The 24,666-nt window shown below is 42.9% G+C and overlaps 1 protein-coding gene across 1 annotated transcript in view; it reads left to right on the forward strand.

The window, feature by feature from the left end:
* ACSL3 (acyl-CoA synthetase long chain family member 3) overlaps positions 1-24,666 on the forward strand; it is a 49,923-nt gene that overhangs the window by 13,660 nt on the left and 11,597 nt on the right. The window contains exons 2-8 of the mRNA XM_075268882.1: positions 1,933-2,331; positions 5,293-5,470; positions 18,649-18,758; positions 19,792-19,924; positions 21,690-21,840; positions 22,017-22,140; positions 24,504-24,575. Coding sequence (XP_075124983.1) covers positions 1,981-2,331; positions 5,293-5,470; positions 18,649-18,758; positions 19,792-19,924; positions 21,690-21,840; positions 22,017-22,140; positions 24,504-24,575 — 1,119 coding nt within the window. The 5' untranslated portion in view covers positions 1,933-1,980. The remainder of the gene's footprint in view (positions 1-1,932; positions 2,332-5,292; positions 5,471-18,648; positions 18,759-19,791; positions 19,925-21,689; positions 21,841-22,016; positions 22,141-24,503; positions 24,576-24,666) is intronic.

Raw genomic sequence — 24,666 nt, forward strand, 5'->3', positions numbered from 1 at the left:
TTTGCACATTGTATAATGAAAGACACAAAAGTCCTTCAGACGTTCCCACTTCCATAGCACCAATATACGCACCTAAAACTGAAATCTGTGCCAGCTGTGGGCAGATGTAGCTTTTGGTTATAATACCCACCCTTAGGCTGGTCTTACACGACCATAGTTGTTTTTGCGGTCCACGATTTGCTGATCAGCAACACTAAATTTCACTCCAAAAAGTCATTCTGCAGATGTCCGTGTCAATCATCAGGCACCCATAGAGTTCTATGGGACCGTGCCGTGCGGACCCTGTCACGGCTCGGCACACCACAGATAAAATATGCGGTGGTGTAAGAGGCCACACTGAATACACTGTGTCCACAATTGAGAACCCACAATTGCAGACTAAACTTACTGTCGTGTAAGACCAGCCTAAGTCTAACACTTCTGTATGAGTTGTTGCTGCACTTTCTGTACCGATGCAGAATTTTTGTGTACTGAAACTCTCCAGGCTCCAAATATCTACACAAATGAGTCAAAAATATTCCAGTTCCAACATTTTGATGGCAGAATTCTGGAGGGCAGGGCATTGATGTTCAATGTACACCAGTGGTCTGCAAATGATGGTCCTCTAGTGGTTATGGAACTACAAGTCTCAGTATGTCATTTCATGGATCTGTTACTCAGTCTCTACAATCTGCTTTCTAGGGCCAAAATATAATTGGATCAGTAAATGGGTTACAGTGATGTCATCTCTATCTATCTATCTATTCATATATTCTAGCAAATGAGTATTTTAAGGGTGACCTGGCATCTCTGCTGATATGGCTGCTTTAGTAGTGCCGTGGTGTAACTATTCTGGAGCATATAACATATGGAGCATATGGAGTTTTATAAGTGTGCTGAGAGGTTCCTCCTAGAAATGTATTGACCACTGTGTGTTTCCGTTCCTCCTGTTCTAGGGCCCCTATGCTAGCCTTGTGCAGTCAGTGCTGAGTATGTCTGACTGTGTAGTGATGCACCCCTGGTCTCTGTGGTGGGTGTCCTATATGAAAGCACATCAATAAACATAAGTAAATGTGACAAATGCCACAGTTTTATAATACTGAATTATATGTCAACTTTTTACCAAAAATCACAACGGTAATGCAACCTTAGTGATGTCTGCGCTGTTCATCTGATGCTAGCATATATAATGTGGTGATGATGATATTAAATATAATAAAATATGATTATTTGTTTAATGGGATTATGTGGGTTCTAACTGATGGCCTATCCTTACACAATGCAGCTCTTGGTATTGTGTATGGCGAGTGTGACTGCTGCTATACTGTCCCAATGAAATCTGTTTCTCATTATGGAAACAATGCCAAGAGCCATGCTGCCCTGGTGATCTGTGGGGGTCTGAGGTGTCGGACCCCGAAGATCTAATATTGCTGTCATATCCTTAGACTGTGCTTGGTATTTTGTATGGTGAGTTTGGATGCTGCAGTACTGTCCCAATACCAAGAGCCTCGGTGCTGTCCCAGTGATCTGTGGTGGTTCCAGGTGTCAGACTTTGGCCCATCAATGTTAGAAACCAGATAACCTATTTAATATCTTATTATGCTATTGATATTTTTTATTTTATGTATTCATGTTATTGATTCCAATTTAAAAATGCACACATACAACCAAGATATAAAATAACAAATATATATTTATACAGAACATCCAATTCACAATAAACCTCATATGTAGTAGTCCAGTAGTCTGCTCTATACGAGGATTAGCACACATTGCAGCCATCTCTGTCGTACTCGCTGTCACCCATCACGTGGACTGTTTTTCGTATGCTGGATTTTCCATGTCTTTGTGCTCTGGTACCATCTCAGTAGTGTCTTGTGTATACTGTCTCAGGTTTATTGCTTTACTTCGTAATATCGTCACATTTTTAACCCTATTTTATTTCTTTTGCAGGTACATTTGTTTTTTCCCCCCCACAGGTCCCTTTCCTAGACTTTAAAAATGCAGATAAAAGAGGACATAAATCCTGTGCTGCGGCACGTCCTCCATTTCTTTATGTGGCTCTATGGCGTGGTCACGTTTGTGCCGTGGTTCTTACTTACTGGCGCAAAAGAAAGACAGAGGAAAGCAATGCGTGTAAAAGCCAAGCCTGTGAACGACGATCCAAGTAGCCCATTCCGCTCGGTGGACAGCTTCAACAGCCTGGCATATTCTCTGTACCCTGGCTGTGACACCCTGGACAAGGTTTTTAAGCATGCCGCACAGCTGTTTAGCACCAAGGGTTGCTTGGGGACTAGAGAAGTGCTCAGTGAGGAAGATGAAATCCAGCCCAACGGAAAGGTCTTCAAAAAGGTGAGGTAAAATCGCTGCTGGTAGGGACTGTGATCAAACACTAGTAGGCTTACTAGCAGCTGCCAGCAGAGGGCAGCATCACTCTGTAAGTACAGTGCTGGAGAAGAAGTCACAGATCCAAGACAACTTCCAGTACAGTACATGGAGAGAGTTATTAAACCCCATCTACATGTACAGGAGGTTTCATTTACAATACATACATATCACAATAGAAGATAACGCCACCCATCACTCATTGCATGCCTCACTGGCAATAAATGATGTCACCGCTTGTCTACTCCTCCCTGCACAGAACTGGTGTGGACAACTCCTATAGGCTGAGGCCCCACGTTGTGGAAATGCAGCTTTTTTTTTTTGTTTTGTTTTTTTTTGCAGAATTTGTTGTGGTTTTTTGAGCCAAAGCCAGAAGTGGATTGAGCAAAAGGTAGAAGTAGAAGAACTTTTTAAAGAGTTCCCATTCCTTTTGTTGCCATTCTCAAAAAACTGCAACGAAATCTGCAACAACAACCACAAGAAAGCTGTGTTTCCGCACAGCCTTAGACCTCAATGAGTTGGCTCCAGTCTATTGGAGTGGATGGATATGACTGTGGTAAAGCATCACTAAATTCTGTTAACAGAGCAGAAGCTCAGGCAATATTGCAGCTCCCATAGTCATGTGCAGAAAATGGAATAAAAAAAAAAATTACAATCAGAAAATAAAATCGGATTAGAAAAAAGTTACCGTATATACTTCACGATCAGGTACGAATTTAAATTAGCAGTACATTACTGTAAGTCAATCGCTAAGTGAGGTGAGAAGTCGCCGCCGCCAGTGCTTGTTTCCTGCACGCTGACCTGGGCAGGAGATCACTGGGGTAAGTGTTGCTGCTTTTATGTGTTATTTTTGGGTTTTATTAACCCACTCTGAGCCTACTGCCAATTTTTATTTTTTATTTTATTTTTTTTTTTTTTTATTGGATAACCTTTGCTCAAAATGAGTAACGTGAAGCAGTTTTATCTATTGCCAGTAGATGGCAATGTTTCCATTTTAACAGAGCAATATAGAAAAGTTATCTGTGTAAAGGGCTTGTCCAGGACTCTAGAGTTTAGAGTACCCCAGTAAATGTTCAGTGATGTTAAAGCACCCATTTTCCGATGTAACGTATTTACCATAATGGTGCTGTTATCGACGTTCCTGGATTGTTCACATGATATTCTACCAATATTCTCCCCCTCTTCTGGTGATGTCACGCCTTGCACTTCTGTCCGTAGTCCACTCAGCTTGTCCTCTCTGCACTGGGAGACGTTGCTACTATCTACAATGTTACAAGTACAAGTTTATATAAAAATAATTGAGCCATGCTGTAACACCCAGCAGTCAGGATTAGTTAGTGGGTGTCCCTTCCCCAGGATAGGGTAGAGTTTTAATGATCTCTGTGATATACTTTATACTGATCCCTTTCAACAGCACATTTCATGTATATATAAATGTATGTGGGAGTTGTAGCTCTCTGATGACTTGTATTCCAAGCACATAGGCCATCCTTGTGATAGAGAGCAGGACTCCCTATCATATGATCAGGGTTGACGTGCACTAGGACAGCTCCTCAGAGAATAGAGAGCACGCTGGAGACTGAGCTCATCCTCTACGCTGGTCATTAGGGAACCTCCTGCTTTGTGCGTTACAGTGCCCGGAGTGACAGGCGTGCTCACTATATAAATAATCCTAGACGAGGAATCTGTGCACGTGCTGGTTACTTGTACCACCGACGTCACAGTCTGTTATTGTGGAAAGGTTAGTCAGTCAATCCTAGTGTACACTGGGTGGTGGATGCTGCAGGAATTCTGGTAATAGTTCTGTGCTCGAATATCCTCGTACTATTAATATGTCCTGTAGAGCAGCAATATAATCTGCAGAGCTGTGCAGGGACTGATAGCCATATACCCCTCACTATAGTAATCTGATTGTCTGGTCAGAATCATTTAGTGAATTTGCGCTGTAAAACATTATCTGTTTACTGGGACATATATCATATCACATCACCAAACTATTCTTCACAACCCTAAAGCTAGCCATACACATTAGATACAACCAAGCGCGAGACCCCACATACAAGCTTGGCTGAACATGCATATCTTCTGAATGGGATCAGGGAGGAAGCCATTTCCAGACTCCTGGTGGGGACTTATTTCCCCCAAAACAGGCCCAATGCTTCTCTGGAGATCCCCATACACATTAGACAGTTGGCCTGTCCCATCGAAATCGGCAGGTATGGTCAGCATATATCTAATATGTACGGCAACCCTTACTCCGAGAACTGAATTTGATTAAAACCAGCCTGGCCTCCACCCCTACCATTATAATAGCATTACAGAGGACTGACTCCATTCTGTACTTCTGTTGGGCCCACAGTACAAGGCTCTTCTTACCTCCTAAGTCATTTACCCCATTTCTGCTTCATCCTCTGCCATAGAGCATGTTATGGTTCACTATAGGTAGCCATATAAAAGAAAATTCATAGTGAGTGGTCTGCGTTATTTTTACTTGAAGCTGCTGCAGTATTCTCTGCAGCAAAACAGTGGGAGTCAGGTAATTGCGGGTCTATGGGTCTTACATCTGCACCAGTAGCTTTCTGTTTCGCTTTTGTGCTGAGAATACTCTACGCATATATGGAACCGATACTTTAAATTCAATGTCAAAGTAGCTTAAAATGCAATATCCTGGCTGCATATAAGTATTTACTATTGAATGGCATTCTGCAGCTTGCTATGTGTTGTATATACACGCCAGCTGCTAAATCCGAACTTTCTAAAATTCAGAATAAAAAACCACTACAAAAATAATTTTAACCCAAAATTCATGCAATTAAATAATAAAATTGATGTAAGTGTCCATAGCCATTCACGGCACAGTACCCTGGTGTACACTCAGCATGACTTCACCACTAATACTCTACATGCTTTCTGGTCTTCTGTCGTTAGGTAATATTGGGAAAGTACAACTGGATGTCCTATGAAGAAGTCTACTTGGCAGCATCCAACTTCGGTGGTGGACTTTCTGCCCTTGGTCAAAAACCCAGGTCTAATATCGCCATATTTTGCGAGACCCGAGCGGAGTGGATCATCTCAGCGCAGGCTTGCTTCATGCACAATTTCCCACGTGAGTAATACTCTGCAATCTTGGGGGAATTGACTGCTTGTCTGGGAATGTAATCCAACGTCCTGTAACACGAAGACACTGCACGACTATCTGTAATGATTTTCTTCTATGCTGGAATATGTTGTCCTCTGCTTTCCATACATCTGCTTTGTGTTATATTCGGGACTCATTTATGCTGCACATTGGTGACCGTTGTCCCTATAGAGCAGCAATGGAGGATTGTTCTGTAAGTGCATCAGTTGGGGAGTTGTCTTATCCAAGTGGAAACGATTTACATTGTAATTTTATCATTCAGCAAGCAGGGCCAGGCCAAACCACTGACTCAGACTTCTATGTTTCCACAGCCTGACTCTGAGTATAGCTCAGATCAGCCAGGATTAATAAGCCTGGAAAATGCCTTGTAAAAACTGTATGGCCTAATCACTAGGTCTAATATACAATTATCCAACTCAAAAGTATGAAGGTACCAAAATAAATGAAACTCAAATTTTATCGGTAGACATATGTAATGTCACTACACTATTAGACACTTAAATATAGACTGGACCTATTACTCCTAAACACACGATATAGCGTCTATGTAGGATTGTCTATAGTACAATATAAGGACCAAGGTCTTGCACTGCCACATCAAAATCACATATGATGGCTGCGCTAAGATATTGCTGACAGCTTAACAAGTCTTCAACAAAAGAGTAGTGCACTATAGCTAGGCGGAGTGAAGTAGTCACCATCACTGCACGCCTAGGTATCTAATACACTCACTCAAATAAGGGAAGGGTAGATGTAGTATAGGGTTAATACCATTTCAATAAAGAAACTACCCCCTCACCTACTAACAAACTCTATAGAAGAGTGCCAGCAGGGTAAATAGCTATGCTAGTGAGTCTGCTACATTATTGCCCTAGTTTACAGGCTAAATAGCCATGAAACTACTTTGGTTATAATGACCCTCAATACATAGGTAGATATGTCCACAGAGTTGTTCACGATTAGACTAAAACTGCCATTGCAAGCACAGATAGATGAAAAAACACTCAACACATTTCTTCTGGTCTACAAGGTCATGACCAGATTGATCAGGAGAGACGGTACGAGAAAGTGAGAGTTCAGCCCCCAAATAATAAATATTGCAGTGAAAACCGCAGTTCCCGATGTCTTGATGGTGGGCACCGGTACTAGAAATGTTAAGCTTTAACTAATCTTCCCTTCCAGCATACATATAGTTTTGGCTACATGTGGAGCTAATGTTCCCTTCTGCCAACTTTACATCCTTTTTGGCCTTCTGGTCTTGCTCCGAGATCCAGAATAAAAGTTGTATTGTATGAAGCTTACATACATATGTATATGACCACTAGTCCCCCATATGTATTCTATACAGTCAACATGTTATTGCAGGTCCTTTATGTAGAACAGTAGTCCTGTAGGTCCTTCATGTAGTAGTCAGACTATGGCCCTCGGACCATAAAATGTTCTACCATCTTTTCCCAAAATACAGGCTTTACCTAAAACTCTCAATGCCAAGCTTTAGCTATATACATACTTGTTTGGGTACCTTTTCTCCAAAATATCTGAGGAAAAGGCAGAAAGTCTGCTTCCAGGGGACACTGCCCTGCAATAGGCTGCAGACCTCTATGACCATGATGGCCTCTTGGCCTCATGGATGCTGAATGTTGGACACCTATAGTGCTTGAGTCTCTTAAAGCTTTTTGCTGCTTTTTGTGCTGTTCTGTAACTCAGTTGTCTAGGTCTGTGACATCCTAGCGGGCAGGTTTCCAAGACCTAATGTTGCCCACATCTTCCTCGAAAAAACAACCATGGCCTGGCATGAATATCTACCTACTCCTAATGGCAGACTAACGTAAGTGCCTGCGTCACTCAATGAGATGTTGACAGGAGAATAATACAATATATCACTGACATCTTGGAAAGGTTGCAGATCTCTGGATGTTGTTTTATTTTGCACTGGAGATTGAAGCGCGTGGCTTTCCAAGCTGGTACCATCTATAGACTTGTGGCACCGTGCTTGCAGCACACTCCAGATGTCAGGTGCTTAATGTCACTGTTCACATGGTACATAACACAGCCCTTTGTTTTGCATGCAGGTTCTAATTGTTGATGTTAAGACAATACTAAGATAAGATAAGTTTTTCCGTGCGGTGTTACCTAGCTGTGTGACGCTGTCATTTACCAGAAACGTTGGCCTGGTTCTTGTAGTTTCCGATCTTTTATAATTTTCCACAAATCAACTTCATAGAATAACATTTTTATAGCCAGTAATCTGTGACTGGCGCAGTCGTTGGGTAGAGATGTTTTCTGAAACGACGGCTGTGATGCTATCATTCCCATCGCGTTTTTTCCGTGAATCCATGCAATCTGGTACTTTCCCTTGCTATTGATGTCATATACACTAAACAGACTTCGGGATGCTGATATGTTGTCATATTCAGCGCTTATCAAGATTTTCCGCCTCCTTCCCCTTATCATATAGTCTTTTCACCAATATGCAGCAAATGGCTATATGATTCATCAGCTTAAAGAAACCCAGAAGATGCCGAATATCCCATCCCCCTCTCGCCTGTGACATGACAGCTCTGCCTGTAACGTAAATAATCGTAGTCCCCTTGTCACCCCGGCTCGAGCTTTCCCACCATGTTGGATGATATTACAAGGGCCTTACAGCAGGATGTGAGGGGGAGCGAGCGCACAGTGTTCAGGGCAGGAGGTCTTTACGTCTGCACTGACTGCTTGAAACGTGCGCTCTCTCACTCCTGGCTTGTCCTATTAACACGCCAACTGTCTGTGCATGAAACGTGGTATAAGGCTGCCATTATATGACTTGTCATTTATGGTGTGTGGTGTAGGTCTGTGCATGCTAAAATCTAATAGAAAAAAAAAAAAAAAAAATGTTAAGTGAAATCAGACCTTCCCTGCTAAAATGTGTAAAAACAAAGTACAAGTTGTGTAATACGACGTGCTTTGTAGGTGGACCTGAACAGTGGAAAATTGTGAAATGTCACTTAAAGAGGACCTGTCGGTCCTTAAGCATTTTTTTCTTGTAACTCGGCATTACGGTGATCCCTGTCATTCTTCCTAAACCCCCCCCCCCCAAAAAAAAAAACAAAAAAAAAAAACAAACAAATAAACAAAAACATACAAAAAAAGGTGTTACCAAGCCTCTTGTTACAGGGTTATGTCAATGCACGGTGTATCTGTAGGGACTAACTAGACAGTGTTAAAACCATTGACTCCTCTAGTTATCCACAGCTACGAGGTGGTGGAGTCGCATCGGAAAAAAAGGTATTTGGCTTATATTGTGCCATCATATTGTGCAGCACTTTGCAGAGACATCCTCGACCCCATCCCAAATAGGGCTCACAATCTATATTCGCTTATCAGTATGTCTTTGGAGTGTGGGAGGAAACCTAAGCAAACACAGGGAAACCATACAAAGTCTTTGCAGATTGTTTTATAGATTCTGGATATTAGCTTAAAGAGGACCTTTCACCACTTTTGGGCACAGGCAGTGTTATATACTGCTGGAAAGCTGACAGTGCGCTGAATTCAGCGCACTGTCGGTTTTCCCGATCTGTGCCCGGTGTAAAGAGCTTACGGTGCCGGTACCGTAGTGCTCTATGGTCAGAAGGGCGTTTCTGACCATTAGCCAGAGACGTCCTTCTGCCTCGCGGCGCCAATCACGCTGTGCTGTGGAGCGGGGAGGAACTCCCCCTCCCTCTGCTCACACAGCTCGTCCATAGACGAGCATTATCAGGAGCGGGAGGGGGGAGTTCCTCCCCGCTCCACAGCACAGCGCGATAGGCGCCGCGGTGCAGAAGGACGTCTCTGGCTAATGGTCAGAAACGCCCTTCTGACCATAGAGCACTACGGTACCGGCACCGTAAGCTCTTTACACCGGGCACAGATCGGGAAAGCCGACAGTGCGCTGAATTCAGCGCACTGTCAGCTTTCCAGCAGTATATAACACTACATGTGCCCAAAAGTGGTGAAAGGTCCTCTTTAATATATTATGGGGTGGGGCAGACATCAGGGGAGGTGATTGATCCAAAGCAGAGCCCTTCCACATACATATGTGTATTCTGTACAGTCCACCGATTACTGTCTGCATAAAGTAAAACTTAATCCTCTTGTTTTCACCAATCCAATTGCAAAAAAAGCTTGACTTGACTTCTTCGAGGACTTAGGTTTAGGCCATAAAAAGCATGGTAGCAGGAGACCACCTTTGTAACCACACGCATATGTGATGGTTCTTTACAGTAAGAGTAGAAATATTTTACTGTGCAATCTCCTGCCCAAAGGCCTGTCATGGCAGCGATAATGAAAGGGTTACAAATAATATGGCTGGAGAACGTTTAGTAGTCCCAGGGAAGCTATATGACTATCATATGGGACCTTCAAGGGTGTTTTTTTTTTTTTTTGTAATTTTATTATTACGCCCCAGCCTAATAAAATATAGCTTCTGACCAGAGTATAGACTACCTAACGTAGCCCCAAAGTCTTGCGTTGTCCTTTCTGATCAGCGATATCCTGTGGTGCGGCGTTCCTGTTGCTTTCTAGTTCTGGCAGGTCCCTTGTCAGTTGTCTGGACCTACCTGAGAACCTTCATAGGAAGTAAGTGAGCCTGGGAGTCATTCCCTGTTCAGGTTCCTCTTGACTAACCCTGTCCTTCTTGGAGTATATACAGTAGACTTGGTCTGCCACATATTGACCCACGGTGTGAGTTTTTCAAGCTATTTTATGTCAGTTTTACACTTTTCACTGTGAATTTCAGATTTTGCAAAGCGTTTTTTTTTAATGTTCCATTTGGGAAAGTCCACTTCTTATTTCCCACAATGGGAAACTCCTCCCGTGTATCTGTACCCCAGGTCTATAGCAGTGGTATGGCCTGTACTCCCTTGGTAGACATACTGATGTACGCAGACAATAGTTATTGTAGTGTTACTCTTATTAATACCTAATATCTGTAGATGTGTACAGATTTCTGCAGGCCTGTGTCTGGGAATTAGGAGTATATAATGCAAAGACTCTCCCTGTTTACTTGGTAGATGATGGGAAAATGCTGCCGTGTACTAATGCCTTTGTAAAAGAACACTTGTGTCCATTGTTTATTGCTGCTCTGTAAACCTTCCTGTCAGCAACGTGTAGAGCCGCACATGTGCCATTGTGGAGTCTGTTACCTGGTACATATGAACAAGCAGCAGGACAAGGAGATCCTGTTCTTTTCTGAGAGATTCTGACTTTTTGACATTGTGCTGTTCTCCATGTATCACAGTCTCTATGAACTCAGGCAGCACTGTCATCATTGAGTGCACTTGGACAGAGGAGTGAGGCCTCTACAGAGCGCTGCTCCGGCTCCTTCCAGCTGCTTCCTCTTCTTTCCTCGTGACGTCAGAGCAGGCTTTTGGCAAGTCTACAGGATTCTCATATGATTTAACCTCCCCGGGCCAGGACAGGCTTCACGAATCAGTCACAAGTGGGCCTCTTGGCCATTGTTAGGGTTGGAGCTTCAGTTCTCTAAGCATTTCTCTACACATACGTTTTTCAGACATGTTTCTAGTCTTGAAATCTTCAAGCTGTTGCAGAACTTGTGCCGTCGTTGTGTAATACTTTGTGCTTTGAACCTTCCATCTGAGAGATATTTTGGAAAGTTTTCCCTATATAGCTGTGGTGGAAAGCTTTCACATATTCTTCTGTATAGGTATTCGGTGGCTTAGGTCACCCTTTCACTTCTGTTGCTAAATGGCCTACACATAAGATAGCTCATCGGCATGATATTGTGGTTGTATGACATCCAGCACCCCCACTGATCAGCTATTTTCTGAATAGTGTTATGTAGTGGTCATATTGCACATGTGCAGCTGAGTAAATGAGCCCACCAATCTCTATGGGTAGACCATCAAATGTTTAAACAGCGGGGCATTTTTTTTTCAGTATTTCGCCTCCCAATAAGAAGCAATCAAAAGGTCAGATATTACCCAAAACTATATAAATAAAAAGTACACATGCCTAGGGCTAATTCACTTGGGGGAAGCTGTCAGCGGATATTGAAGTGGAATCTGCCTCAAAATCCGCTGCCAAAAATTGCTCCCATTGACTTCAATGGGAGCTGCTCGCTTCTTTTTTCCGCTAGCTAGTAGTGGGAAAAATTAAACAAGCTTCCCTATCTTGCCATGGGTTCAGCCGCGGTGCGAGGCTCTGGCCCATTCGTTTGGACCTAATCCGGAGCGGAATGCTACGACAGAATGTTCACATGCGGTTTTCATGTAACAACGTGTGAACTCGCCCTAAGAAACTCCCCCCCCCCCCCCCTCCCCCCCAAAGTTTTGGATTTGTTAAGGTGTTAAAACAACATCATAAATCTATGCCCGGTAAACAAAAAAACTAGAAAGATGCAGTCATTAAATGCAGTGCGCCCTTGGCTTATGTTCACATATACGCCGGAGGAAAAAGTCCTTTGTGCAAAGATGTTTTATTTTTTTAAATCCGGAAAAGATGTTTCAATGTGAATCTGAACAAGTGGCAATGCTAGCTGGAAAAAAAAAATTCTGCTATAGGAAATGTTTTTGGACAGATTTTCTTCCCCCACCTCCCCTCCTCCTTCTAGCTGCCTCCATGAACTTCCATTGAGGTGGATTCTGCCTCAAAATCAGCCTGCAAAAAATTCTATGTGAACATACCCTAAGGGCTCGTTCACACGGGGCAAGAGGGGGGGATTTTGATGCCGAATCCACCTCAGAATCTGCCCCCTCACAATAGAGTTCTATGTAGACCGCTAGCTTCCTTTTTCCATGAGTGGTATGTTCCTGCTCATGGAAAAAAGTGAGCTGCCCTTTCTTCAGGCGTCCGCCTTGCGACAGCACCCTCCGGACTAGGCCCATTCATTTGGGCCTACTCCAGTGCGGGAAGACGCAACTGTCAGGAGTTGCGGCAGGCTCATTTTGGTCCTATTCTGACGCGGCTTCCCACATCAAAATCGGGACCAAAATATGCAGTCACTAGCCCCGTGTGACCTAACCCTAAGACTGTAAAGATTTAAAAAATAAAAAAAAATAAAAATGTCACGCTAAGGAAATATCGTTAAAAAGAAACCTAAAGCTTTCAGTACTCTATACATTTCTGATACGCTGGAACAAGTACCGGGCAGAGGGTTCCTCAGGAGAGTTTATAAGCAGCATTAAGACACGGTAGGATTTTCCCAGGATTACCTTACGACCGCGCTTTTGTTGTTTATAACAGTTTACAGTGTGTGGATTACAGGATTTTGTGAAGCCATTTATCGATGGGCTGACATGTTAGCTGCTGAGAATATGAATTGTCTGTCCGCCCTGTCATCCGGCAATACAAACCATAACACTTTGGGGAGTTTCAGATGATGTATGTATCCATGAACCTTTAGCAGCTCCTGAAAAGTACTGTGACCTGAGTCTTGGACACTCTGCTAGTTTGGCTTGCAAAACCGTCATGGGTTTATGGGAAGAGTCCAGAGCGTAAAGGGTGCGTGACATGCACAGCACATTTGCTGAGCCATAGATGCAGGCTTTCCCTGCCATTCATTGTTTATGTAACTGGGGTCACTGCAGTGAGTTAAGACAGCTTGTGGGAACCAGCCCGGCCACTTGCTGGTTTTTTTTTTTTTTTTATTAAACTGTATCCCACTAGTTCAGAAGGAAGAGGCAGGAAAAGCCCCATACATGTGCAGGCCATGTGTGTTCGCCTTTGGTTCTCATCCCATTAGGTTTCACATAATGGACATAAAAATAAATAGTAGTGAAGTGTGTGTGTGCACGGGCCGTAGGAGTGATTTATGTGTGCGGGCGGTACTTATAGCTACTATGTAGCTTACATCAAATATTTAGATTCAAGTGTATGGAACCTCTATGTATGGGCTCTATTGTATATGAGAGGAGCGGTCTCCTCTCCTGACGTTTTGGTTTTAGTATATTTTTGTGTTCCCCATGAACTATCAATTCTGGAGCATTTTTTTCTTACACCTTTTACACTGAGCCATTCCTGTTATGGCTTCTAGAAATGTACGAATGAATTGACAATTGTTTAATACTGTTCCTATTAGGAGTGTATACAGTCTGATTCTGGCAGCACTGACTGCACGGTGAGGGTGTGTAGGGTCACACCCTCACAGAGGAGTATCATGGGTATCACAGAGGAGTGGCAGAATGCCAAGTTAGGGTAAGTCAATGGAATGGAAAATTCTGTTTCGGGAATTGAGAAGCTGAATTTTTCAGCTTAAGGGTCCATTCACACGGAGGAAAATGGTGAGGAATTTGGTGTGGAATTTCAAGGCAGAAAAAAAAGCCTCCCATTGACTTCATTGGGTTCCTTTTTGTGCTAGCAGAAAAAGGAACCCATCGAAGTCAATGGGATGCTTTTTTTTTTTTGCTTTTTAGTGCTGAAATTCCACACCAAATTCCTCACCATTTTCCTCTGTGTGAATGGACCCTAAATCCACTGTGTAATCTACCACTGAACTTCCAAATTCCCCTTCAAATTCTGCCTCCCATTCATTTCAATGGGCCTTGTGGAGCGGAAGCTGCCTGAAAAATAGAGCCTGATGCTTATTCATAACACTAGCTAAAAATTTCAGTGTTTGCCTCCCATTAAGATGATTGGAGGCTGATATTTACCGTATTTTACGGACTATAAGGCGCACTGGACTATAAGCCGCATTGCCCATGAGCGCCTTATAGTTCGTCTCGGTTCATATATAAGGCGCACCGGACTATAAGCCGCAGTCCGGTGCGCATTATATGTTCTTGAAAGCGGCGGCAGGCAGACTTTGCCAGCGCCCGCTTAACCCCCCGCGTGCCAGCCGCTTCTATTGGAAGCGCTCGGCAGGCGAGGAGGGGCTCTATCAGCAAAATCATGCTGATAGAGCCCAACCGTAATGTTGTGAAACTTACCGAGCGGTGCAGGGTGGGCGGGCATTCAGGCCTCCTCTTCCTCCGATGTTCCGTCCTCCTCCTCCGCCGCTCGCTGATAATGGCCTGGGCGCATGCGCAGTAGTAGAAGCATTATGATATTGCGCATGCGCCCCGGCCATTATCAGCGAGCGCCGGAGGAGAAGGACGGAACATCGGAGGAAGAGGAGGCCTGAATGCCCGCCCGCCCGCCCTGCACCGCTCGGTAAGTTTCACGTTCTGTTTCAGCGTGACAGCAGGGCTGCCGGACACTTCCTATTCATTTCTATGGGAGCCGACAAGCGAGCGCTCCCCATAGAAATGAATGGACTGCTTTTTTCCATTCATTTGTATGGGGAGCGCTCGCATGCCGGCTCCCATAGAAATGAATGGGAAGTGTCTGTCCATTCATTTCTATGGGGAGCGCTCGCATGTCGGCTCCCATAGAAATGAATAGGAAGTGTCCGGCAGCCCTGCTGTAACGCCGGCGTGTACGGCTGTGATACACGCCGGCGTTCTGTAGTGTGAATGCACCCTTACGGTGCCTTTTATGTATGTATGGAAGCGGCACGCAGACTTTGCCGCCGCTTCCATCCATATATAAGCCGCACCGGACTATAAGCCGCACTTACGATTTCTGAGGAAATCGTAGGTTTTTATGTGCGCCTTATAGTCCGGAAAATACGGTAGGTGGATTTCGCCTCAAAAATTCTAATATGCTCATTCTAATATGCTCCAGAGTTGTTATACTGTGGGGAACACAAGTGCAGACAGACGTGTCGGTAGAAGAGTCTTCTTTACAAACCGCTTTCATCCTCATTCCCTACCTTATATATACATATCGCCAAGATTATCATTAAGGTCGCCCTAGTCGTGCCCGTCTTCCCGATCTCTTCCAGTATCGTTGGGTTTTCTTAGTCTTGTGATGTAATTGATTTCTCGGGAAGTCACACAGCAGACACTTGGCCGCCTTGCCTAGAATTTGTCACGTGGTTATGTTGTAAATTTTATTTCTCAGAATTGGGGCCAATTACTTAGCGGTATTTTCAATAGTTGGGCAATGGATCTGTGTAGTTCCATAAAAAATACTCTACTAGTTGTAGCCTCTGGTCATATTTTTTTTTTTTTTTTTTTTTTTTCCAAAGGGTTGCCAAACTTTATCGTAAAATTGTGAAAAAAAAAATACTGGAAACATCAAATTTAATTTTTGTGTTTGTCTTAGTTTTCTGATGAAATGATGGCATGTCTCCCAACATCGAATGGCTTTTATTAACCAGGACTCGTGAAACACTGAAGGAAAGAAATAAAAGGGGTAGAAGGTCATCCATAATCCGTTTTCCCATGTCTGATCAGTTCTTGCTTCGAGTTAGTTGCCGACTTTCCAGGCTTCATCACTCGTCCTTAAGTCTTATTATAATAATAATAATATTGCATTCGGCTTCAGATGTGGGTTTTATGTCCTGTTGAATCAGTAGTACATTGCCCTTTTGTCTGGGACACATTGTAGCTTTGACCCAAAGAACCACATGAATTAAAATCTGACAGCCATTAGTGCCAATGGTCACAAAAACAGAGACGGAGTGCTGATGAAATTTTAATTGAAAGTTCTGGGTTTGTCCTCTTAGAGTAATCTTGTCAGGGCAGCAGATATCACCTATATGAGAGCGGGAGACCAGCTGGGATATAGGTTTATATGATTTGGAGTAAAGAGTAGATGACTGAGGTGCGAAACATCCGTGAAAAACATCCTTTATTCAAAGCAGTCTTTGCACCCAAGGGGTATCGAATTTCATGGATCTCCATAAATTTCAATGGAACCGTGAAAATGGACAAAAATAGGATGTGGTCTACGGTATATTTTGACAGTCTGTGACAACGGACCATTATAATAACAGTCATGTGAATAGCCCCCATTGAATTAAATGCTGCCATTTGACATCCGGTAAAAAAAATCACAGGGACATTAAACACGGTCATGTGACTGTAGCTTAAGGCATTGGAGGTTCCACTAGGAGACTGGCCATGTCCATCTAAGGCCCCATTAATACAGCTGAATATGCCAATGGAGAACACAGTGGATTCCTAGTTGTAGTCAGTAGAGATGAGCGAGTAGTATTCCATCGAATACCTCCCCTGCATAGATGTTGGTGTGAAAAAACTGTGCCAGGGAAGGTGGGAGGGGCATCGAATTTTTACTGTGTTTACCGCGTGGTATTCGACTGAGTACACCAATATCTATGTAGGGGAGGTATTCGATCGAATACTACTCGCTCATCTCTAGTGGTCAGTGATGTCTCTCAGGATCTTTGGTGTCATTATTACACAAATATATTTTTACTATTTAGTCTGTTCCTATGATGGAACAGAAGATCAGATACTGTAAATGTGGATATGAACTTACCCTAAATCCTAACAGGACTCCTAGAAGACACAGTGAGAGTCCTACTGATCCTGACCTCACACCGTTATTGACGGCCTTCTCTGTAGTCATATACAGGGAGAGCTGTTTGTGGACATGGTAACCAGGACTCTTACAGTCTCTCTTAGGAGTCCACTCAGGAAAATACTAAGGTGGTTTCATAAAACTATACATTACAGAACTCTGCTGCTCCCACTGTCCTATCCGGCTCCGAGAGAGGGTACCAAAACTACCCTACAGATTTACTTTGATGTATCAGTGTAGCAGTGGTATCCCCAGCGATACATGTGCTCATCCCTAGGCCCTGACACCCGTGCAGATGTTGTAGCCGCAGCTTGGATACCTGTAGCAGAGGGTGTATGGAGGCCTATTCTGTCACTTCCAGCAGTAGAACACCAGGAAAGGACAGTGTGTACTTTTGCGATTTCATTCTCTCCCACAGCAGCCTGTAGCTCCCAGGCAGAAGTGCAGCTGCTGTCCCCTTGTGTCTTCCTCTCTGTGGGGGAGAAAGAACAGCTCCGCATTCAATTGGTGAAAGGGCGCATAGAAGGCCTTCAGCTTTTCCTCCATGCTTGGAAATTCAAGCAGCTGGTCTGCATTAGCTTAAATATGTTCCAACCCAGTGCTTCGACCATGGCCTGACGCCCCATTCCCAAGGTTTTACAAGAGAAGGTTAAAATAGAGCACTTTCCAATGGACTTGACGGGTTTGGAATCTGTTAACCACAATAATCACAAAGCCTTTCTAGTCAACCCTGTATCTTTTTGCATTTTACCTTTTTAATTTGACCTTTCTTGGGCTTCTTGATAAAGCAATTAGCAAATAAGTTTTCCATGGTGGAAAAAGGAAACCTCCTCTAGTGCCACCTTTGTGAAGGTAGTTCCTTATAGATCAATGCATGATTTTCTAAGAAACCTAGTGACATTGACTGAGATTAAAGCCAAATCAGAACATCTCTTCCAGAAGGACGACAGACCCATCTACAGATAGAGGTTTTGAGGTTTTATTTGGCCTCATCAGTGTGAAGCAGGGTACTAGTTGGCTAGGTAAGAGGTCCTAGATGTTAATTAAAAAGGTATTATTTATTTATAAAGAGAAGAGCATACTCTAATAGGAATTCTGGGAAAAGAACGTCGAATTAAGTTCTCCATGATAAAAGAAAGGAAAACCTGCTCTAGCGCCACCTTTTGGGAAGACCATTGCAGGACCTAACAGAGGGGTTGTAATGCCCCAAAGGCGGTGATCGACTTAAGTATGGTCTAAGAGTGGTTGCCTTCTGCTGGTTGCTTGGGTGGCCTGTTATTGTGTTGAAGCTTTGGACCACCAGTCTGATCATGTCTAACTCACTAAATTCATTACGAAATCCCACCGACTTACAGCATAACAGTGAAGGTGGTGCATTTATTGAGCACGTGATGGGTCTCCAGCTCTCTGTGATTCGCACATCAGCCAATACAACATACATCAATACATCAAGTGACTTTCTAAGAAATTGGCCTTAGATGGTGCATGTGTGTGCGTGGTATATTGAAGGAATAAATTCCACTTGGCACCTAATTACTATATACCTTTTATTTTCTACAACAAAACCACATTATTATTATTATTTATTATTCATGAGGCCCGTTTTGTAAATTTCTGATTTTTTTTTTTAAAACATTTTATTAAAATAACATATAAAAAGTTGTTTCCATGTGTTGACTTGGTGATACACCATTGTTTCTGGAAAAGTTGACTGAAAATGTTCCACTTGGTCTGGCCTAAGAAGTTTGAGGGTCACATTCCTCATTTGTACAAAATGTCAATGTCTTGATTTCTCTTTTCAGTTGTTACGTTATATGCAACTCTTGGCGGTTCTGCGATTGCTCATGGACTCAATGAAACAGAAGTCACCCACATTATTACCAGCAAGGAGCTCCTGCAAACCAAGCTGAAGGTAAAATCTTTCTAAGGGCAGACTTTTCACTACCTATGAACGCAGGGCTTTTCTGGGCAAAATCAAAGGGCACAGAAGATTGTAAAATTACAGCAAAAAAAAAACCTATAGCCTATTCAATCCCACTGACCTAACATTGGGGCCCTGTTCTTCCCAGCCCGTATGAGCGAGTACTATTCGAAACTCCCGTTTCGAATAGCACGCACCCATAGGAATGAATGGATGCAGGAAGTTAAGCGGCCGGCCCCCGGCAAAGTCTGCGTGACGGCTGCTTCCATTCATTCCTATGGGTGCGTGCTATTCGAAACAGCCGTTTTGAATAGTACTCTCTCATCTCTAGTCTTAAATTATGTCCCTTCTGTATCCCTCTTTACACGGTCAGATTCATGAAGATAAATTTTAGCTCCTGGTTCTCGGTGTAATATTGCTGCAGTGAATATCTAGGTACATTTGTCCATATTTAGCATTTGCCCAGTATGGCGGTATTTTCATAAAGTAAACATGAGCATTATGTGTATCTTGAATGGCCAGAGCTGAAGGTGCTGGTTTGTGTATCCTTGTCCTTTAGTGCTGAACGTTTGCCAGTTCTGGCAGCCCATATATACAAATCCTATCTTCCTCTGATACTTGTTACTGTGGCCAGGATATTCTCAGCCTCCTGCTTTGTATACTCTATGTATATTTTGGCAGCCTACCAGTGCAAACAACAGAATTTTGTGTAAGAACAACTAAGATCATTTTTAGGTTAAAAGGCTCAGATTGTTCTTTTCATTTGTAAACTTGCTATAAAGTTGCTGTTGCTTCTGATACGTCAGGTTTCGGAAATACTAGGATTTTCAAGAGCATCCTTCAATAAATCTGTAGATCTTGTTGATCCTTATTCCTCCTGGAATTAGATTGACAAGAGGGTGTTACCAGTGCCCCATCAATAAGATGTGTCCTTACTACTTTGGAGGCGCTTAATATGATTTTATTGACCATGATCTAATGTATTGTCGCTGAATACTAATACAGTTGTGTTTTTCTTTGACAGAACATCCTTCCTCAACTCCCCTTGTTAAGACATATTATCCTTGTGGATGGCAGCAGTACCCAGCAGACGGCGTACCCCAACAACATCACCGTGCACACTATGGCATCAGTACAGGCTCTGGGAGCCAAGCAGGGTAAGGGGGCAATATTAGTCACAGAGGGGTGTCCTTTGCCCGTCAGACTGATCTCGTTTCTTTTTACTGCCGCTATAGTTATTTTCCAAAAGTGAATGAAAACTGTTGGGTAAAGCCAAAGTAGGAAGCCATACTTGTTATTTTATTCAGAGGCACATAAATGGTAAAAGGGAGTTTTCAGGGACTACATGTTGATACCTTATCCTTAGGCTAGTTCTTCAATATCTGGTCAGTGGGGGTCCCAGGACCCCCACAGATCAGCTGTTTGAGGAGTCCATAGTATTTGATCGAGCACTGCAGCCTCTGCACTGTATACCAAACCCTGTTTCATATACTTTCATAACCAAAGAACCCTGCAAAGTGCAGATCTAAATACTGTACCTTTTCCAAGTGGTCCTGATCCCAAAATTCATGGAAAATGTGTGTTTTTCCCTCAGCACCATCTCCAGTGTGAACAAGGCCTTGGTGATGCCCCCACTAATGTCAGGAATTAGTCCTCTCTATGTGGAGATTACACACCGCTCGGTTCTAGGTCTTTCTGTTATTTATATGTACTGCTGTGTTTTGCCCGTCTTGGAGACCAGCAGTCTTCTGTGTGTTCATCATCAATGATGAGCTCCTAAACGTCAGGACTTCCCCGTGCTAGGCTTCCTCACACACAGCAGGAAATTGAGAATCCTCCGATGTACATCCCACCCATCCCCCACTATGTTATGGTGATGGAGGATTCTCTTTCCATGTGAACAGATGCTGCAGTCTCAGGACCTGAACATCTGCTCCAGATTATAGGAACATGATCAAGTTGTTCGTGGCTTTTGTTCCCAGTGCCAACTGGTGCCTGACACACTTACAGCACATGTTTACTTGGTGGTACAGAGGTTTTGGATGCTTTGCTGTTTTTTGGGGTTTTTTTTTTAATCTTCACTTTGATCTTTTGCTGGCAAAGAACCTGGTAGTGATAGACGTGATAGCCGTTCTGTTCTGGGATGTTTCTGTGTTGTATCTTCATTTCTTACATCAGTATTATCACTTTGTGTGACTTATTCATCATTTTTCCTGTAATTCTAGCACACAATTCAGGTTTATGTAATATCAGGCATTGATGATGTACTAATGCATAAGTCTTTTATATCAGTAATGTCCCCCTAATACCCCATCTCTACTGAAAGTCCATTCCAAGTGCTACATGCAGGAGTCCGGGACATGATCTCTTCTCACGGGATCCTTACCTTTCCTGAGAACAGAAGGATCAAGGAGTTAAAATATAACATATGACCCTTCCCCCTCAGCATCTGCTGCTGGGTATGTCAGGACACTTTCCATACACTTTAGACTGTCACCCAGCTTTAGAAAGTGTTTTCCCCATTGCTGTATAATGGTGAGCTCTATATATTTTGCTATGGTGGTGTCATGTGACTTAATTTACCCAAACTGGTAACCTGTACCCTCTGGCATTCCTGTTGTTTTACACTGAAGCTGCTCTTGCTATAGGTGTGGGCAGAGCACTGTTTCGGCCAATACTGATTCTTGCTGACTCGCCCATCCATGTGCACACTCGGTGCGACTGAGCATTCATGTGTGCTTTGTGTAGATTCGGGGCTTCCTCTGCTAAGCTCTGAAGAACTGCACCTAAAGTCCTTCATAGAAAAGTCTGGGGATCTCTCTGTGTAATCTTGGGCAATATTATCCTCCTGACTACACTCTAAGAATATTTTCAGTAGCGTTTTTCATGTGATTTTATAAGTGACTATGTATTATTCCACAGCAAACAAGCGGCCGCCGTTCCCTCTACCACATGATATCGCAGTCATCATGTACACAAGCGGATCCACTGGACTTCCCAAAGGAGTGATGATCTCTCACAGTAATATAATAGCTGGCATAACTGGGATGGCACAGAGGATACCAAACCTGGGGTATGTTCTCAGACACTTGTCCATCCTGTACTGCAGTTTATTAATATGGAATTGAGTATATTGTGGCATTGTACTGGACTACCCTACAATATTCTGTGATCTAGAAAATGTTATTTGGTAAACGCTTATAGACAAGCTTTGCCTTTGTGCATTAAATCCAGTATCCTTTTTTGCAGAGAGACTGATACTTACATTGGCTACTTACCTCTGGCCCATGTATTGGAGCTGAGTGCAGAATTGGTTTGCGTATCACGTGGCTGTCGTGTCGGCTATTCCTCACCACAGACTCTTTCTGACCAGGTAAGTAATTGGCAGTTATTCAGTCACTATATAAAGACTTGCTAAAACAGCTACTTCTTAGGATCTTTAGGAAATCTCCAGGCACCCATATATTTGGCTGTCCCTGCAAGTTGAAATGTAGTACTGCATATGTTATGGCCATGAAAATACATGTGTATGCCCCAGCACAATTTGTGGATAGTCTATATCATATGCCCCCGGATGTCACCACCTTCCGTCTACAATATTCATACAACAGCACACTGGCCTCCAAGTAGCACTACGTTCACACTAGCCTTCAGGCACTCTGTCCCAGATACCACTTAAAATCGGTAGAAACCCATTGGACCTCATTATAGTCTATGGGGTCCATAATTTCCATGTGTAAACACTTTTTAAGCAGATCGGATTTCCGTAGACTAGTGTGAACCTAGCATAAGTCGGCGTGGAAAAGTGTTGTCTTTACTCCATCTTGTCCAGGATAGGCGAGGTTTCTGTCAATAACTGGCCTGTCCAAGCCATGGTTACAATGTTATGTATGATGTTTGTGTCTAAAGAAGATGAAATAAAACTTCATCCAACTTTAACCTGGTGAGTAGAGAGGAGCAAATAGTATTTGAAACTCTAGTTTTGAATACCTCACTCCATAGGAATGAATGGAAGCGGCCGGCGCTTAAACCGTTGGTGTTCAACCGCTTCCATTCATTCCTATGGGAGCGAGGTATTCGAAACTAGAGTTTTAAATACTATTCGCTCATCTCTACTGGTGAACTAGACTGTGTTGACTGGATATGTTAAAGGGAACTTGTCTGGTGCATTAGAGACCCTAAACCCACTACTAGATCCTTGGGGAATCGATGGTTTAGTTTCCCAAATATTGCATACAATAAGCCTGTCTGTGCCTGGGTTATTTAAAATAAAATAAATTTAAAAAACCATATCCTTACTTAGAGGTAAGTGCTCTTCTCCAATAAAGCTGAGAACGTAGACCTCGCCATCACTGTGTATTGGAGAACTGCATGGCAATATCAGACTCTTTATACAAGGTCAACTACCTTTGGAATATTTTACATTACTGTTCATGTATGGATCCTAAGTTACAGCTCACGTTACAGCTGCTTTCAGATATCTGCCGACAATCCAGTGCCTATGGGTTCACTTCATTTACTGTCGAGCCAAAGAAAGAATCTGGCCCAAATCCTAGTCTGCTGCTGTGCACGGGACTATGGAGTTTTTTGAATTCAAAGTTTTTATTGCAAGTTTTTATAACACACAAAAACAGTGAACATCAGGGCCAACCATCGCCCACAGATGTACAAAGACAATGTAACAAAGCAAAATGACAAATGGCAATTAAAAAAGAAAAAACACCGAACAACACGGAATCGTCAGGGAGAATCCCTGGACAAACCAAGTAAAGCAGATTAAAGGACGAAGAGGGAGAAAAGAAAAAGTATCAAACCATGGCAGGAGAGTAGAAAAGAAAGAGGGGAGAGAAAAGAAAGGGGGAGAAGAGAAGAAGAGAGAGAGAGAGAGAGAGAGAAAAAAAAAAAGGGGGGGGGGGTGAATAGGAAGGGTTGGACGGGGAGCGAGCAGAAGACATACCTGAAAACCCTAGTACCAGCGAAATCAGCAGATAGTGAAGGCCTTCAGTTCTGTGAGAGAGGACCAGAACCCAGGAGCGTCCGATACTCTCCGGTACCCTGGAACTGGAACCAGGAAAACCAGGTCTTGAAGTAAGCATCAGTCGTGTCCTGCAGGAGAGAGGGACTATGGAGTTGATGGCTCAAATTGATAACTCCTATCCCCCACCCTCCCCATTATATAAGCTTGCCAGTTTCTTCTTTTAATATTTGGTAGAAAAATCAATGCATCTCTAGGTTATAACACAGGCTGTATCTCTTGATCTGCATAGTAATATTATGTCATTACAATATGGCTTATTTGACTCTATATGTAAAGGTATACATGGCGGACTATATGAGGATCTATTCATCATTATCTTGTTGTAAGATGCACAGTTTTTTGAGTTGTTGGTATATTTTTTTTCTTTGCTTTAGCTGTATACCTAAGCTTTTGAGACTGACCTTGGTTCTAGTATTTTAGGTGTTTTAGAGAGTGTTCTGTATGTTAATATATTCCAGGAATCTGCCAGTGCATATAACATAGAATTGCTGTTTCCGTAGAACAATTAGGGAGGGGTATATTGACCTAAGCAATGTGTAAGTCATTTATTATTAGGATGGAGAGAACATTGAAATGACGCAAACCATGTACTACGTACGCTTTGTATATTTTCTGTATCCTCAGCACCTGTCAGCCTTGTGTATACATCTGAATTAACCTCTAAAAAGGAATAAAATAACACTTTTTATATCCTGCAGTCCACCAAAATCAAGAAGGGAAGCAAGGGCGACGCATCCGAACTTCAACCAACTCTTATGGCCGCTGTCCCTGTAAGTTACTTACAAAAAAATATGCTATTTTTTGTTACTGTAAGTAAACGATCTGCCCTGACGTTAGACTGTCTGACTCAGAGGCACAGGA

The sequence above is a fragment of the Leptodactylus fuscus genome, chromosome 3, assembly GCF_031893055.1.
Source record: "Leptodactylus fuscus isolate aLepFus1 chromosome 3, aLepFus1.hap2, whole genome shotgun sequence".
NCBI classification, from domain to species: domain Eukaryota; kingdom Metazoa; phylum Chordata; class Amphibia; order Anura; family Leptodactylidae; genus Leptodactylus; species Leptodactylus fuscus.